The sequence below is a fragment of the Trichoderma virens genome (genome assembly GCF_000170995.1).
Source record: "Trichoderma virens Gv29-8 chromosome Unknown TRIVIscaffold_92, whole genome shotgun sequence".
Taxonomy (NCBI): Eukaryota; Fungi; Ascomycota; class Sordariomycetes; order Hypocreales; family Hypocreaceae; genus Trichoderma; species Trichoderma virens.
Genome location: NW_014013657.1, coordinates 903529 through 920620, shown reverse-complemented (window position 1 = coordinate 920620; position 17092 = coordinate 903529). Strand labels below are relative to the sequence as shown.

General features: G+C 53.2%; 7 protein-coding genes across 7 annotated transcripts; 5 read left to right on the top strand and 2 right to left on the bottom strand.

The window, feature by feature from the left end:
* Positions 1-460: 460 nt before the first annotated feature.
* TRIVIDRAFT_217256 (uncharacterized protein) lies at positions 461-3083 on the top strand (the record flags this gene model as incomplete). The annotated part of the gene is made up of 3 exons (XM_014094231.1): positions 461-564; positions 820-1319; positions 1767-3083. 2 exons carry the CDS (start codon positions 879-881, stop codon positions 2787-2789), a joined length of 1464 nt encoding a protein of 487 aa, XP_013949706.1.
* Positions 3084-6391: 3308 nt separating this feature from the next.
* On the bottom strand, positions 6392-8101 carry TRIVIDRAFT_64594 (glycoside hydrolase family 72 protein; the record flags this gene model as incomplete). The annotated part of the gene is made up of 3 exons (XM_014094230.1): positions 6392-7549; positions 7646-7942; positions 8096-8101. The coding sequence occupies 3 exons, from the start codon at positions 8099-8101 to the stop codon at positions 6392-6394; spliced, it is 1461 nt and encodes a 486-aa protein (XP_013949705.1).
* Positions 8102-10263: 2162 nt separating this feature from the next.
* Positions 10264-11300, top strand: TRIVIDRAFT_92266 (uncharacterized protein; the record flags this gene model as incomplete). Its single annotated transcript, XM_014094229.1, has 3 exons — positions 10264-10375; positions 10454-10770; positions 10861-11300. The coding sequence occupies 3 exons, from the start codon at positions 10366-10368 to the stop codon at positions 11116-11118; spliced, it is 585 nt and encodes a 194-aa protein (XP_013949704.1).
* On the bottom strand, positions 11272-13231 carry TRIVIDRAFT_87191 (uncharacterized protein; the record flags this gene model as incomplete). The annotated part of the gene is made up of 3 exons (XM_014094228.1): positions 11272-12166; positions 12252-12814; positions 12884-13231. The coding sequence occupies 3 exons, from the start codon at positions 12996-12998 to the stop codon at positions 11831-11833; spliced, it is 1014 nt and encodes a 337-aa protein (XP_013949703.1).
* Positions 13232-13805: 574 nt separating this feature from the next.
* On the top strand, positions 13806-14250 carry TRIVIDRAFT_37939 (uncharacterized protein; the record flags this gene model as incomplete). Its single annotated transcript, XM_014094227.1, has 2 exons — positions 13806-14133; positions 14201-14250. 2 exons carry the CDS (start codon positions 13806-13808, stop codon positions 14248-14250), a joined length of 378 nt encoding a protein of 125 aa, XP_013949702.1.
* A 451-nt stretch (positions 14251-14701) lies between these two features.
* TRIVIDRAFT_74530 (uncharacterized protein) lies at positions 14702-15993 on the top strand (the record flags this gene model as incomplete). Its single annotated transcript, XM_014094226.1, has 4 exons — positions 14702-14776; positions 14836-14872; positions 14929-15474; positions 15541-15993. 4 exons carry the CDS (start codon positions 14774-14776, stop codon positions 15909-15911), a joined length of 957 nt encoding a protein of 318 aa, XP_013949701.1.
* Positions 15994-16352: 359 nt separating this feature from the next.
* TRIVIDRAFT_38688 (uncharacterized protein) lies at positions 16353-17064 on the top strand (the record flags this gene model as incomplete). The annotated part of the gene is made up of 3 exons (XM_014094225.1): positions 16353-16565; positions 16623-16820; positions 16894-17064. 3 exons carry the CDS (start codon positions 16353-16355, stop codon positions 17062-17064), a joined length of 582 nt encoding a protein of 193 aa, XP_013949700.1.
* Between the last annotated feature and the right edge of the window lie 28 nt (positions 17065-17092).

The following is a 17092-nucleotide window of genomic DNA, read 5'->3' as shown; positions in this document are numbered from 1 at the left end:
TGGCCGCTGCGACGTTCGGGGCGCGTCCGCCGTGTTCGACAGATTCCCCGCTGGTCGAGCCAGGCAACACTCCCTTGCGCTGTGCGAAGGGAAAAAAAAAGATTGAGAAAATGACGGTCCACTTGGGTTTGCTCAACAACTGGGGGGAAGGCTGCTCGAGGTACCGGTACTCTCACCATGGCGAGCCATTGGGAGATATCGCTGCCCCAATGCTTTTTTTGGCGTCGCTGGTTGAATGGGCACCCGCCAACGGCCGACTTTGGCACACGGCCCTAGCACCGTCTGCACGCCCTTAGTGGCAAGTACCCTGACCGCCCTCCTAAAGCGCACCCCCGAAATCTGTATGCTCACGGCAGCTCCATGACCCCTCAACCCCCCTCCTCGAGCTGGCCAGCGTGGAGCTTCTGACGGATTTCTGAAAGGCTGAAAGTCATCCTCTTCCTGCCATCCACCTCTTCGTCTTTAGGCTCACTTTCCCTTTCCCTCTCCTTCGTCAGATATCCAACTTTTTGCCTCTTGACATTGCAATTGCAATTCCCAGTCGCTCCAGTTTCTTTCTCAGCGGTAGGTGCAAAATAGTCGCCCCTCTTCAAAATAGCTCTGGTCCCGCGCTCGTCGCATTGTGTCGTTGTCGCTGTCGCCTGTCCTCTTCATCTTCAACGGCATTCTGAGCAGTTCGGTGCCCAAGCTTGCCTCTTGCGTTGCGTTGCGTTGCGTTGCGTTGCGTTGCGTTGCGTTGCGTTGCGTCTGCACTGGCGCAGCAATTGGATCGTTCCTGTTCCATCGTCTCTCCCCCAACACCTTGCTGACGATATAAAGGCCAGACGTTCCTTGACTTCCTCATCCTCTCATCCTCGTCGTAGGCACAGCTCATCACAATGTCCGCCAAAGCGATTTTCGAAGCCGATGGCAAGGCCATTCTCAACTACCACCTGACCCGTGCTCCCGTCATCAAGCCGAGTCCTCTCCCTGCGCCCACCACTCACAACCCTCCCTCCAGACTGGCCTCGCTGCATTTCCCTGAGGATGCCGCCGTTGAGGACGTTCTGAACCAGGCCGAGGTCACCTACCCCTGGCTGCTCCAGGAGGGTGCCAAGTTCGTTGCAAAGCCCGATCAGCTCATCAAGCGACGAGGCAAGAGCGGTCTGCTGGCTCTCAACAAGACCTGGGCTGAGGCTAAGGCCTGGGTTGCTGAGCGAGCTGGTAAGGAGCAGAAGGTCGAGCACACAGTTGGCGTTCTGCGTCAGTTCCTGGTCGAGCCCTTTGTTCCTCACCCCCAAGACACAGAGTACTACATCAACATCAACTCAGTCCGTGATGTGAGTAAATTTCCTCTCTCTTCTCATCTTGTTTGTTTGTGTTTCGTTTCTTCCCCAAACTTGGGGCAAATGCTTCACGCGTCAAAACACCACATTCTGGTGGCTGGGAGTCAAGTGACTTTGTCTCGTCAAGAGCAAAAAAAAGGGCGCGGGAATGAAAATTCAACTGGGAAGTTGAAGGAGATGGGTGAGATATAAATTGCCTGAAGGAAAGAAGCGATTTCTTTATAAGGCCGTGGGCGCTTTCCGCCGGTGTGAAATTTGCTGCCGTAACGTGCCGAAACAAGAGGCCGGGCGGACGAACGGATGTCACAATAGGGAGGGTCCTTGGCTGGACTTAGCCCGGACCCCTGTCCGCACGATTACACACCACATCTGGCTTCGTCTTATCTGAACACTGATCTCTACGAGAACTCGATCGCTAATTTTATATCTTTCTTTTTCTAGGGTGACTGGATTCTCTTCACTCACGAGGGTGGTGTCGATGTCGGTGATGTCGACGCCAAGGCAGAGAAGCTTCTGATCCCCGTTGATCTGTCAGAGTACCCTTCCAACGAGGAGATTGCCGCTACCCTCCTCAAGAAGGTTCCCGCTGGTCTTCACAATGTCCTGGTTGACTTCATCACTCGGCTGTACGCCGTCTACGTGGACTGCCAGTTCACCTACCTCGAGATCAACCCCTTGGTCGTGATCCCCAACGAGGACAAGACCTCTGCTGCTGTTCACTTCCTGGATCTTGCTGCCAAGCTCGACCAGACTGCCGACTTCGAGTGCGGTGTCAAGTGGGCTATTGCCCGATCCCCTGCTGCCCTTGGCCTCACCAACGTGGCTGGTGGCGACAAGGTCAGCATCGATGCTGGTCCCCCGATCGAGTTCCCCGCGCCCTTTGGCCGTGAGCTCTCCAAGGAGGAGGCCTTCATCGCCGAGCTGGATGCCAAGACTGGTGCTTCTCTGAAGCTCACCGTCCTGAACCCTACTGGCCGCATCTGGACCCTGGTTGCCGGTGGTGGTGCTTCCGTCGTCTACGCCGATGCCATTGCCTCAGCAGGCTTCGCTGACGAGCTCGCCAACTACGGTGAGTACTCGGGTGCGCCCACCGAGTCTCAGACCTACCACTACGCCCGAACTGTCCTGGACCTGATGCTGCGCGCTCCCATGTCCGAGCAGGGCAAGGTCCTTTTCATTGGTGGCGGTATTGCCAACTTCACCAACGTCGCCAGCACCTTCAAGGGTGTTATCCGCGCTCTCCGCGACTTCGCCTCCCAGCTGATCGAGCACAACGTGCAGATTTGGGTGCGTCGTGCCGGCCCCAACTACCAGGAGGGTCTCAAGAACATGCGATCTGCCACACAGGAGCTTGGTCTCAACGCCAAGATCTTCGGCCCTGAGATGCACGTCTCGGGTATCGTGCCCTTGGCTCTCATTCCCGGCAAGTGGGAGAGCAGCAATATCGAGGAGTTCAAGGCTTAGATGGGATAAAAACATGAGGGTCAAGGGGTCGGATTGCGGACAATGATATAGCTATCAATCAGCTCAAGTTATTATTGTTACGTTCTTGTATTTTGCAAACTAGACGGGATGGTGGGGTAAAGCTTTAATTGTTTTTTTAGCCTTGGGAAGACTTTCGCCAACAGAAGAAGAAAAAAAAGAGAAAGAAAGCAAAGGCTGGGTAAAGGGAAAGTTGATGTCTGCAGCACCTATTGTAAGGAGACGAGACGACTGAATGACACAAACAAGATAATACAAACTCAATTTGACATGTCCACGCGATTTAGCCGATATACAAGTACCTGTCAAACTGTGCCATCCGTCCAGGTGACGTCAAGCCAAGAGGACTGCATCAGACACTAATGTAGGTTATACGAGGAACTGATCCAAGTGACAGAGGTGCCACTCCAAGCACGCCCTAGGTTGATGATACGTGTGTAGTGCCTTGTAGTTGATGTCTCTAGGACTCGATGCCTGCCTCGATTGTGCCTAGTACATCTACGGAGCATTTCACTGTGGAGACGGACGATATGGACTGGACTGGTTTGCAATTTTGACGCAGAGGACATGTCTGCGCGGTGACCTGCTTTTGTCCTTCGGTTGTCTGATTCCGTGTCTCAGAACGGGCAAAAGAGGCATGCCTTGCGTGCGAGAGGAGGTCAATTCCTGCTGCTATTCTCAGCTGCATGCCCACGTGGCGGGCCGAAATCGAAGTCGTTCACGCAAAGGCCTGTCCAACTAAGTGGTACGGAGTACAGGTAAAGTGGCTCCGGACCTCGGTCCCTGAGACGATTGCTGGCATCGTTGCCTGGTCCTCGGAGCCGTCGGCCAGCGCAGGGAACGGATCGTGACAGCGCGGCAAGAGGGGGGGTTTAGAAACAGGATAAACCTGGACAAGCAAAATTGCCCAGCCTGTCTGTTTGAGAGGCAAGCTGAGAAGGAAGCTGAGAAGAGCAGCTGGGCCAGCTGAGCTACCCCTCTCTCTATCTCTTCTCCTCATTCGCCTTCACCGCATCGTTCCTTGGGGTCTCTGGTAGGCCGGCCGCGATTTGATACGCTCGATCCCTCTGGTGATGGTGATGTGATGTAAGTCAGCTCACTGGGATGCCGGTACCACCCCCCAAGACGGATCGATGCATTGATTAGAAATGCCTAGCCGCCGTACCTCGCAGGTTAGACTTGACAAGAAGGACCTGGAGGCGCTGGCTTAGTAGTCTTAGGGCTAGGCCGGGGAGGAAGCACACCGCAAAGGTGAAACCGGGGAGACACCGTCGTGCGTACGAGTCCTCGTACACGCCGCTATTATACAGTAGCACTGGGCTAGCTGCCTAGCTGTGCTGCGCTGTGGATTTCCATACTGGCGGGGGGTCCATCGCCAGCTCTGTGCTGTGCTGCTGTGCTGTGCGCAGCGTCTAGGCCCTCGTTTGGCCGTCGTCCGTCGTCCTCATGATGTGGTCGATTAAATGCAATGAGACTCTGCCGCCTTCCTTCGACGCATCTGTCGATGCTTCTTGCCCGAGTTGCTCCTCAGCTGAGCGCGTGACGCGGCTTCCGATGTGATAAGTCAACGAACTGCAGTGCGGATGCTCTTTCCAGTGTCTTCCAGTTCCACATCCACAGGGTAAAGTCCAAGAGTCAGGGCAGGGTTGTTGCTGCCCACTCGTTATCTTATCCAGCCCCTCTGGCCGCGTGCCTGCCCGTTTATCCTGCCATGTCCCTGCTGTGCCGGATCCGGAGGTGTGGCAGTGGCAGTTGCTGCTTCTCCAAACTTGCCCGAACCACCATCGCGGCTCTTCCTTCCAGCTTCCTGCTTGCCCGCTTCCTTCCTTCCCCTCTCCCATCTGCCATCTCCCAGTATCCCAGCCCCCAATGGCGCTTTCCCTGAGGCTGCCCGGAAACTACCCAAACAGGGCCTCTTTCTTTGTCGGAACCTCTTCTGCCCACGATGGCGTCAGTCTCGGATCATAAGGTGCCTGCCTAGTGCCCGTGTATATAAAACGGCCGGCCCGTCTAGCTTCTCGGGCTCTTCCCGTAACCGCCCCTGGGTCTCTCTCTCAAGCCTCTTTTTTTTCTCTCTCCCACAGAGTCCCGCTTCTCTGCCTTTGCCTTTTACCTCTTTCTCTGACTCCTGCTTTGACGTGCCCCATACAGCAAGCGCCAACCAAACCCGCACTTACAAGCAAGAAAGCGCCCACACCACCTTCCAGCAAGACCTTTAATAAACGACGCCCCGAAACGTGCAATATCCAGGTCCAGGGGAGGGGAAATCTCTCGCTCCCACACAAAACCTCTTCTTTAATTTTTTCCCTCGTTTTCCTTCCCCGATTTACTCCTCTCCCATCACTTGTCGTCCTTTGGTCTCCCTCACGTCCTTTCCGGAATCAACAAGTTAACGATATCGATCTGCGTCGGACTCAAACTCTAAACCCCACCCCCACCCTCTCTCTGCGAGCCTGTCAAGACGCACGTCATTATCTGCACTTATATAAGCCGCCACGCCTTTGTGTTGCTTGAGCCCAGTGACTCTTCGTCAGAAGTCAAAAGGGAATATCCCGAGGGACCAACACACCCAGGAGGGCGCAAAGCCGCACAAAAAAAAACAGTTGCAGCACCTCGATTTTTTTTTCCCCGGCCTGGCTGAGCTGGCACGTGGGTACAGTAATCCACTGCTGGTGCATTCAAGGTGTGTGGATTCCCTCAGTGTCGTCTTGCTGCATGGGTATTTGGGATCATGTGCCCTCTTATTCGACTGTTCATTGTCCTGTCTTGCAATTGCTTCAAGAAACTATCCACATATCTCTCTTGCGCTTTACCTATTGTTATTGACCAGGTTCTCTAATGGGTAGGTGACAATCGGATCTGCACGGGCAAAGAAAGAAGCCATTTCACCTTTTCATTCATCCTGCATAACCTCGGTGTAAGAAAAAAGTATGGCTCGCCTCATCGAACCGTCGACTCCTGTCGATTACTGTTGCTCCGGATGTTGCAAGGCTGCCGATTTTGGCACCCACGACTACTGTCTCCCATGCGAGACCAACCCTTCCTGCACTACCAGCTTGGACAAGACTAAGGATATTGACCAGCCGCCGAAAAGTGATTCCTAGAACAAGCACCGTAGAGGCCATTATGGCTCCTATTAATGAAGATTGACGGATACGGAATTATGAAGACGAACCAAGAGACAAGAAGGACAGAATCGCAAAATCAGGGCAAAACAACATATAGCCTTTACTCGGCATCCGGGGGGCTGGCCCCCACGCGCGCTTGCCGCTACACTACTGCAAAAATTCCATTGCTGGGAGTTTGGGGCTATGAGATATTTACGGTACTGCGAAATGCTTTAGATGTTGTTAGAATACTTCAAACCAGTTTGCTTGAGTGAGAAAGAGGCAAGAGACAAGAGACAATCATCATCATGGCTGAGCTAAATGGGATATCTAAAGGTCCAAAGCAGAATGAGAAAGACATGTATATTTACATTAAAGCAACTTCATTAATTTCCTTGTGTATCCCCTCAACCCCCTGAACGGTGCGTACAGTACTAAAGATTCAACAATGGTCGCCTAAGGTACAATTCCTGCCATTTAGATAAAGAACATGGCCACCAAAGGCAGAGCAAGAGCCAACGAAGCAGGGCGCATCCAGGCAGCAGCACTGTCCTTATCCTTGCTGTCGCTCTTAGACGAAGAGTTGTTGGAGCTGCTGGAGGAACCGCTGTCGCTCGAGGTGGTGTTGGCAGAGCCGGTGTCGGCCGAGTTCTTGCCGCTCCAGTTGGTCTCGTCGTCACTGAGGGGAACAACCTTGAGGCCAGTCAACTTGTTGCCGTCAGCGTCCTTGACGTTGAGCTTGACGTTCCAGTCGGAGATCTTGACCAGGGCGCCCTTGGGCTTGTGGCTAATGCCGTTGTCGATAAGGCCCTGGACGCCGGGAGGGGGGACGGGCAGGGTGAAGTTGTTGTCGAAGCCCTTGACCTGGATGAGATTGGAAGTGCACTTGGGAGGAGCCGGGGCCTTGTTGGTGGCCTTCTGGGACTGGACCTTCTTCCAGTTGACCTTGGCGAGCTGGTCCTTGAGGCGGTTGTAGTCGCCGAGGATTTGCAGAGTGTCACCGGTGATGTTGACGAGGCCGTAGTGGTTTGCCTCCTCAGTGTACTCGTAAACGACACCGCCGGAAAAGACGGGGGTCATGTCGTCGCCGTAGATGGCCTGGACCTCGTTCCAGTAGCGGGGCATGGGGGTGTTGCAGCCGTACTCGCTGAAGAAGACGGGGATAGAGGTGTTCTTGAAGTTTTCGGTCAAGACGTCGTAGGACGAGCTCTCGTAGGTGGCATCAGGACCGCACCAGCTGTAGGAGTTGATGGCGAAGATATCGGCGCGGCTCATGTCGCCCGCATCGCCGGGCTCGGAGCACTGCATGTAGTTCCAGGTATCCCACAGAACCTCACGGACATCAGCAGCCGAGTAACCAACGGGAACCTGGCGCTTGATGTTCTTCTTGATGTAGTTCTTCAGGTCACGGGTGACGGCACGAAGATACGGGGGGACGAATTGAGCGGTAGGGACGTCGTTAATGACCTCGTTTCCGGAGAAGAAGAGCAAGGTGTTGGGGTAGTTGCTGAAAGCCTCAGCGATGGCAAAGGTGCGGTTGGAGTAGGCCTCATAGTAGCTGGTCCAGGGCTCGAACGAGGTGATGGCCTCGCCGACCAGAGGAGAGTTGACATCTAGGATCATGTACATGCCAGCCTAAGCGGGGAGAGTTAGCGGTTGTATTTACACCAAATACAGAGATGCGAGACGGGGCAATAGCCAGGATTGAACTCTAGGAATGCAGAAACGTACGGCATTGAAGATACTGGCGCACTCGTCGTGGTTCAGGTTAGGATCGAGGTTGTAGACGCGAATGGCGTTGACTCCCATGACCTGCAGAAGGGCAGCATCACGCATGCAGGTGTCGGCATCGCTGAGAGGATCCTTGCCCGCCTTGGGGTTGTATCCTGCACTGCCGCCGGGCTGGTACGCAACACCAACAAGCTGGAACTTGTTGCCGTCAGCGTCGACGAAGTCGGTTCCCTTGATAGAGAGAGGCTTGACGGCTCCCACGACGGTGGCGGCAAGAGCCACGAGAGCAGATTGCATCTGTGGCGGATATCAAGTTAACAAATACGTTCTTTGAGACACGTGTTTGGGTGAAGATGAGGAGCAGACGAGCACAGAAGACATGAGAATGGTTTGTATTCATCCTCTCATGCCTCTGCAGAAGTACCTAGCCACCGCGGGAAGACGACTTACAAGCATGATGAAAGTCGGTTGCTGATGAATGCTAGGTAGCTAATTCTCCAAGTTGAAAGAAAAAGGATACGGTCAAAGCAGATTTATCGAAGCTTTATTTGGGCAAAAGCAAAAGCAAAAGCAGTAGCAAAAGCAGTAGCAGTAGCTAAATGAGTGATGATGCGATGCGAAAGCAGTCGGGAGGGCACGGAAGCCAAAGGAAAGAAGCAACGGCGACTCGAGGTTTCTGCTAAAAGAGTGACTGGAAGCAACAAAAAAAGAAGCGCTTCCCAAAGGTGCCCGAGATGCGTCTACGGGCGAAACGAGTGAACGAGCGTTGAAACGAGCGCGAGCGTGTCGTTGACGGAGCTTGAAGGGAATGTTTGGCGGCGGGAGGGCTGTAGGCGTACAAGTACTCGCTGGAACGAGAGACGAGAGACCCTGGGCTGGGCTGGGCGGACAAGAGAGATGCGGCCAATTGCAATACGAAACGACCCTTTGCACGGCCAAGAAGGGACGCAGACGCAGACGCAGTGCTGGGCCAGGGGTCGAAGGCGCTGCTAGTGGGCTGCAGAGGCTGCTAATGGCACCTAATGGCACCTAAAGGCAGAGCTGATGGAGCACCTGATGGCACCATGTCGCAGCGCTAGTGGCGGTAGGCCAGGAACGGGCGGGGCCCCGCTGCAACGGTTGAATCAAACAATGGGATTTGCTGGATTGCTGGATTGCTGGACTGGTTTGCTGCTGCAGATCCAAGATGGTGATGCTGATCCTGGATCAAGAGTTGATACCATGGAGGCGTTTTGGATTTCGTGAGACAGGCTAATGGAATCAGCATGAATTTGGTATTACGGTATCTACTTTTTTCTTACCATTCAGTACTGCTAGAGTCGTCACCATCACCATCACCATCATCTGCTCCATCTCCTTTTTATCTCTCTTGTGCGCCATCTACCATGACAATGCGAAAATGCAGCCGAGCTCTGCTGCTCCTCTCATATTCTCTCACCGTTCGTTGGCCTCTTGGCCCGTCCAGGTCTGCCATGCCACCATTACTCATGTGGCGAGCCTGCCTGGCCCGGGCTCTCGTCAACCCACGTCCATGGCAAAATAGCAAATACCAAGATATTTAACTCATTCTCGCTTCCATTGTACCTGCATAGAGGTACCTACATTAGTACCAGGGTACCTATAGTACCGTCCTGTACGGTACTGTACAGGCGACCATGTACCATCTTGGTCAAAAGATGCATACGAGAATCTAATAAAAAAAAAAAGCCCTCTCTCGTGTCCGCACCCCTCCCCGTTCGCTCACACCGAGCGAGTCTTGGGCTTGGGCTAAATAAGGTCAATAGAACAAAACCCCCCCGCTTACAGTACCAGTGCAGCCCATTATAGCAGGTACTCGTATCAAATGGAGAGCACAAACGGTACCTAGTATGCACCTATTACGCTTACCACGTTTCCGCTATTAACAACGAAGTAGCCCCGTGTGCTGCATCTCTCTGCGACAGCTGCAGGTACGAGCACCCTCGGGAACGGCGTCTTTGTTTGCGCTGGTTGGCTGCTAGCTTGGCGCCGGGTCTGATCTCCTCGTATCATGTCAGGGGGCGTTTAGAATGGGAAATAAAGCAAAGAAGCTTTTTTTCGCGGCTCTGTGTCTCTTCACAGCCCTCTTCAATGACCTCATTGGAACCTTATTCGAACCGCAACAGAACAGGAGGGTCCATGTTAATATACTGGACTGCTTGGCACGGTGTGGCGAAGCCATTTTCATCTCATATCACAAAACGTCCATTGCAGAAAAAACACTGCCGGTAGCACGCCAAGGTCTTGGTGGTTCCAGCGCCTCAACGTCCCCAGAATCTCGCTTCTGCAGCACAGGGAAAATTAAAATGAGATGAGCAGAGGCGTCCAGGCCCCTGGCGAGTTGCCGACTTAGGGGCTGGTGGAGGACCAAAGCAGTAAGACGGCCGGCCCATTTGCTCTTCAGGGTAATCAATGCCACCTAACCCCGCGTTTGATTGGCCCGGCATCCCACGCGCTCACCGCCTGCCCGTAGAGTTTGGGGAGTCATTGCCAGCGACCTAGGATGGGTCCCTAACTTTTTTTTCTGCCCTTCCAATACCGTAGTAGTTAGTGCGACAGCGACTTCAGATCCCGCGATCCTGTCCAGCAACCCCTCCAGATCTGCCTGCGGCTCTCATATGCCTCCCCGCCTCCAGCTCCCAGCGATATCATCCTTCCGCCGCTCAATCTCGCAGTTTTCGAGAGCCAAGTATCTCAGCACAATGGCCACCCGTAAGCCCCACTCGCCAGCCCTGCCAATCCTCCCCAAACAACGAACAAAAAACAGCTGACTCTCTCTCCCATCTCCAGCTCCTCCTGACCGCCGCCCCATCGTCGTCTCCGGCCCCTCAGGTGTCGGCAAGGGAACCCTCTACGGCCTGCTCTTCGACCGCCACCCAGACACCTTCTGCCTCTCCGTCTCGCACACCACCCGGGACCCTCGCCCCGGTGAGGAGCATGGCGTCCACTACCACTACGTCACCATGGAGGACTTCGAGGACCTCATTGCCAAGGACGGCTTCGTCGAGCACGCAAAGTACGGCCGCAACCGCTACGGCACCAGCAAGATGACCATTGAGGAGCAGACCAAGAAGGGCAAGGTCGTCCTGCTGGACATTGAGATGGAGGTACGACACAGCCGCCATGAGACCTAGCATCCGTCTATAGTTTTGCAAGTAAATCAAGCACAGAGGGGAGCTAACGCATGGCAAAAACAGGGCGTCAAGCAAATCAAAAACTCCGGTATCGATGCCCGCTACATCTTCGTCTCTCCTCCGTCCATCAAGACTCTGGAGGAGCGCCTGCGGGGACGAGGCACTGAGACAGAGCAGAGCATCCAGGAGAGATTGGCTCAGGCTCAAAAGGAGCTCGACTTTTCAGAGACTCCCGGCGTTCACGACATCATCATTGTCAACGACGACCTCGAGGCGTCTTACAAGAAGTTTGAGGAGTTTGTCTACAGCCCTCAGGCGTAAAAGAGACATGTATCCCTTCCTATTAGAAAATACCTATTAGAAAATACCCATCAAAGACTCGACGCAACAATTCCCTTGCTCTAGACAGCTAAAAGCGGCAACGGTCACCAATTGATTCACACGAAATAGAAAGCTAGCTTGAAACCATAAAAGCAAAGAGAAAATGCAAAATTAATCAACATATCATACTCTCTCTATCTCTCCACACTCTGCCACTCTCTTCCTAGACGACTCAACTAACTGTAGGTATATTGGAAGTACAGGTATGGGGATCTGATTAAAACGTAAGAAAAATGGTCAAGGAAGGCTCCGATGATACTACTAAAAAAAGACAAAATAAAAGGCGTATAAAAGGACCGTAGGCGAGGTGCGTCGGGCCACTGAGAGGCTCACAATAGCCACAGTGCATGCCGCCCTTATAAACATCGCGTGGCTGGTATACGCGCCCAGTCGTTTTCGATCGCATGTCGTCTCTCAGTGCTTTCACCTCTCGTGCCCTTGTTCGATGCGAACAAGGCCATTGTTGAGCCGGATTGCGGTGCGAGACAGCCAATCCTCACTTCTCCAAAATAGAAAATACACTGCTTTTTCCCTTTACTGCGGACAACACCAATCCCGAGGTGAAAATATCGCAAGACTGGCTCATCACCGTTACCGCCCAGAGACGCCATCGCTCTCCCTACCAACCGAATATTAAGCACAGAGCGAAAGCTTAGTATCCATTCATGCCCATTCGCTGGGAGCCTCGGCTCATCTCACGGTCAGCAGCAGGGCTGATCGGTCTGCTGGCGGCACCACCACCGTGTGCGCTGCTCTCCTTCAGTGCAAGCAGCTGCTTGGCACGGAATGTCTCGTAGTGAATCTGGGAGGTGGTCTCGATAAGGTCCTGGAGGTGGGTTCGGAGCAAAAAGTTTCGCAGGTAGACAAATTCGCAGTGGTTCTCATCCTCAACGTTGATGACGCCCCAGCGGTTCTGACGACCGCGGACTTGCTTGCCGTTGACAATGATGTTCTTCTCAGAGCCAACAACCGCAAAAGGAACCAAGCTCTGCAGACTGGTGTGTTAGCAAAACGCTCTCTAAGCGATAACAAAAAGGAATACAGAGGGGAGAGATAACAAATCATATGCATACCTTGATCTGCTGGTTCAAAGCTCGCTCCTCGTCGTCAAACTCCTCGTTATCGTACGGGAACATCTTGAGGTTGTGGAAGGCAAACTCGGCCTTGATACGCTCCTTGAACTCCAAGCGCTCCTCGACAGTCAGGGTATCCGCCTTGGCAATGACGGGCACAACGTTGACAACATCGGACAGCTTCTTCAAGACGACGATATCGATGGGCTTGAGGGAGTGGCCAGAGGGCTGAATGAAGAACAGACAGCAGTGAATGCGCGTGTCGGGAATGTATCGCTCTCGCTGAGCGGTAAGCTCCTTTCGCAGGTACGCGGAGTGCTGGTCCTTGATGTACTTGACGATGGGATCCCAACAGCGGTCGTTGTTGACAAGGTCTCCGTATCCAGGGGTGTCAACAATGTTGAGCCTCAAACGGACACCGTTCTCCTCAATGAGGTGAGAGACCCCCTGAATCTCGGTGGTGGAGCGGATGGGCTCGTCGGGCTGCAGACGACCCTTTGAGTCGATGAGATGCGAGGCGAAGATGGTGTTGATGAGCGTCGACTTGCCCAAGCCAGTCTGGCCTGCGAAGGCAGTTAGTGGTCCCATTCGGCGCCTCGTGCACAGTCATGATCAGCGCGTGCGCAACTTACCAACGCAAATAACGTTGAACTGGAATCCGCGCTTCAGCAGCTTGCGCTCAATCTGCGAGGTGATGCTGTCGAAACCGACATGGCTGGAAGGCGTGATGGTGGAGGGAGTCGCCATTGTGACTGATTGTGGTAGGGGGCAAACGAATGAAGGCGATGATGGATGCTGCTAATGAGCCTGTTCCAAGAAACGAACGGGAGCTTTCAGCGAAAACGCGTGGGAAACAGCAGACGCGAGGCCGGCAGTGACAAAGCGGGAACCTGATTGAAGTGGAATTGGAGGTTTGTGAACTGGAGAAGGGGAACTTTTTGGACCTGGCGGTGGCTCCTTACTCTTACTGGACCAGTTGGCGTGTTCTTGCTTTGCCAGGTAACTGCAATAATTTCGGCGTAGGGGCAGGAGCAGGCCAGGGACACGAGAAAGGGGGGGAAAGAGGTGCCAGGGGTAGCAGAGCATTGGGAGCTGCTGATTGGTTGCAGTGTCATAGCGGGATCCACCGATCTGCTATTGGTTCGTTTGGCTACTGAAAAGTGGCGCTGCGAGGAGCCGTTGTACTTCGGTACTTGGTACATCCATCAATGCCCCAGAATTGGAGGGAATTTGGAGGTACCTAGGTACTTCATGCTAGTACCTAAGGTGGGATACGCTGCTAGAAGCAAGATTTTGATGATTCGATTTTCTTGATAGGCGCATTGCCAATGAGCCACGACAAATCGAATCCCGCACCGAACCGCCAACGAGACAAAACGACGATCCGATATACAGCAGCGAGCTCTGAATTTTCTTGATAAGGCAGGAGGAATATTTACCCGCGGCGGGCTTTGCATTGGGGAATCAGAAATTGGGTTCTCTGTGCGCACAATCGAGCTGCTTTTTGCGCCAAACGACATCGAATAACAAGAACAAAACATCACAATGGCTGCCATGGCCACCGCTTTCCTCCCCCGGCTATCGCCGCCTCTCTCTTTCTCCGTTTCCCGCTGGGCGACTTTCTACACCACACAATATACCCTCAAGTTCCTTCCAGCATTATCAATCGCCGTCCCCGGCGTCACCATCAATCTCCCCGGACTGCTTGGCGACATTTGGGAATCAGTCCTGCGGGCAGTGCCCAAGAACAAGGTTTCACACTCCAAGAAGAGATCAAGGCAGATGGCTGGAAAGGCTCTGAAGGATGTCAATCATCTGTGCAAATGCCCTGGCTGCGGAGAGATCAAGAGGACGCATAGGCTATGCCAGAACTGCTTGGAAGGTATGGCTATGAAACTTGGAAGTCTTTCGACTTATGCAATACTAACGACTCTTTTTCTTGAATCTAGACATGAAGAGAATATGGCGTCAGGATTACCCTGCAAACAGAGGGTTCTAAGCGATAGACGACTGGATTCCATCCGACATCTTACCAACGGCCTGTATATCACAACCTCGGCCTGACCAAGCATACAGCTGGCGTTTGCCTTGGCCAAGGCTTCTGTTTCATTATGTACTACTAGTATGAGGATCGGGATAGAGAATCGGGTGGCAGAAAAGCAATATTCTAAACATGTACAAAAAAAAATTACGAACATGCGAACAACGTTTTGCCCGTTTCTGTCAAGTGATACATACGCATAGAGTAACTAGTTTAAAAACTCTGCGCAATCTGCCAGTTATATAAAAGAGGAGAAATCTTCTTTGGTGGCTAACTTTATCCAATTGCAATTCATTGGCACAAATTAAATGAAAGAAACCTCTCTGCGTGATTCACTGTTTTACAGCATCTTGGCCTTTGCATCTGACGCTGGTATTGTAGCGGGCCATTTAACCCCACCAACTCGCAAAGGCACCCAGCTTCTACCACAGCCCAGCCAAAAACAACCTCCAAGCAACAGCAACATCGCAGGCAGGCAACAATGGTATGGCCCTCGTAAAATCTAATATGATTTCACAGAAGCTCATTTATCCGACTATATAGTCCAAGCAATACTTGACCACCCATACGGTGGATGACGGTTTGTCGTCGTCATTTCGCTCGACGAGAGCTAAGCAGCTAATGAGTGATCCCCAGCCCACATCACAGACATCTTCTCACTGGCCGCAACGCCAAGGACATTGCTCTCGGCCAGTGGCTCTTCAACGCTCCATGTCCATGACACTGCGGATCCCTCCTTTCCTCTGAGACAGTCCATCCCAGACGCCCACAAACTAGGCTGCCACCATGTCTGCACATCACGCAACGGCCTGTATGCCGCCAGTGCTGGCTTCGGGGGTGAGGTCAAGATATGGGAGCTGAACAAGGAGACTGGAGACTGGAGCAGCGGCGGTGAGATCACGGGCCCGACTGTCAAGCCAGGTGAAGTGTGGGCGATTGCTCTCAGCGAGGATGGAGGCTATCTAGCAAGCACCACAAGTGACGGCAGAATCAACGTATGGGATGTCGCAGACCAGGGCAAAGCCAAGATCCGGGAGTACGAGACCGGGAGCGCGGGTTCGGGCAGCTTTGGTATGTGCGTGGACCTCAGCAGAGATGGAAAGTTCACAGCCAGCGGGCACCAGAACGGCTCGGTCTACGTGTTCAACAATGACACGGGAAGGATTCTATATTCCTTGTCCGGTAGGTTACACCCCGTCTTCAAGTTTGATGATTCTATTCACTCTTGAGGCTAACGTGAATTCACAGGTCTTGCCAAACCCGTCCGGGCCGTAGCCATATCGCCTGCCGGCACCAGGGTGGCAGCGGCGGGCGATGCTGGCATCATCGCCATATACGATACAAAACACGGCGAACACGTCGGCAACCTGACAGGGCACTCATCATGGATCACTTCACTGGACTGGAGCGATACTGGCGAGTATCTCCTCAGCGGCTCTATGGACGGCAAAGTGAAGGTGTGGTCAATCGAGCGCGGCGTTTGCGTTGCAACTCATAGTGAGACGGACAAGGCACTCTGGGCCGTTCGGTGGCTGCCCAAGACCGGGCGTAGCGAGATGTTTTGCACCGCCGGCGCAAACAGGAGCATCTCATTCTACAGGGAGGCGACAGGCAGTTAGAGCTCTTACAGGCGGTACAGGAGCATTAGAAGGGATACACAGCATGTTGAATTGTGCAATTGGACTTTATCCTGCTCCTCGGCGATGAAGTACACCACGTGATTAGATGTGTGATCTCGACAAAGTACAGAAGCGAATTGAAGCATTGCGGCTGCCACGTGACATCGTTCCAGTCTCGCGTTGCCCCGCCAAACCTTAGCGCCAAATTGAGCATCATCTTCTCCCCATCATCCACATTACAAGCAGGCAGACAACCACGGAACTCCACCCTGATCGCCAGTGTTCCTGCATCTCATTTACCGCCCATCTTGGCTGTGTATACATTCCGCACATACCGCAAAAGCATTAATACCAGTAATCCAATCATACTCATCGAATTGGCGGAATAATTGTTGCACTGTATCGGCATTCAGTAGCGTCACAGGGTATCAACATCGAACAATGCCTACCACTAGACGATCAGCAGCGGCCGCCCGGGGTCGTCCCGGCCCTGCCAAGGGACAGTCAACAATCAGCTTCTCGGGCAGGGTTACAAAGGCCGTGCCCAAAGATTTGAAGAAAGCAGTGACGGATACCCCTGCGATTGCTAGAACTACCATCCCAGAGAGGCCAGCGTCAAAGGACGAAGTCCCCAAGAAGGAAGAGGAGGAGGAAGTTGTCGATGTTGTCGATGTTGTCGCAGAAGAGCCCGAGGCCCACGAGGAGTCGGAGGCGGAAGCAGAGCCTGTTGCTGAAAAAGCTCCAGAGAAAACGGAAGCAGAGCTCAAAGCAGAGAAGATCACAGATGCTCAGATCAAAAAGTACTGGAAAGCGATTGAGAAGGAGCGCAAGGCGCCTCGAGTGCACCAGGAGGATCTTGATTTGGGCGAGAAAGTACTGAGATACTTTGATGTGAGCTCGCAGTATGGTGTAAGTTACTTCCCTCCCATTTCGAGATGCGACATGCTTGAATTGGATGTACGTTAACATTGACTTCCTGCAGCCTTGCATAGGAATCACTCGTGTGAAGCGGTGGCAACGAGCTGAGCGTCTTGGCATGAACCCCCCAATTGAAGTTTTGGCGGTTCTTGTGAAGGAGGAGAATAAAGAGAACGATGAGGTCGAGACTGCGCATATGGATCGGATAATGAATGCCACGGCTTTGTTTACATGAGCAGAAATTAGCTGGGGGCTGGGTCGTG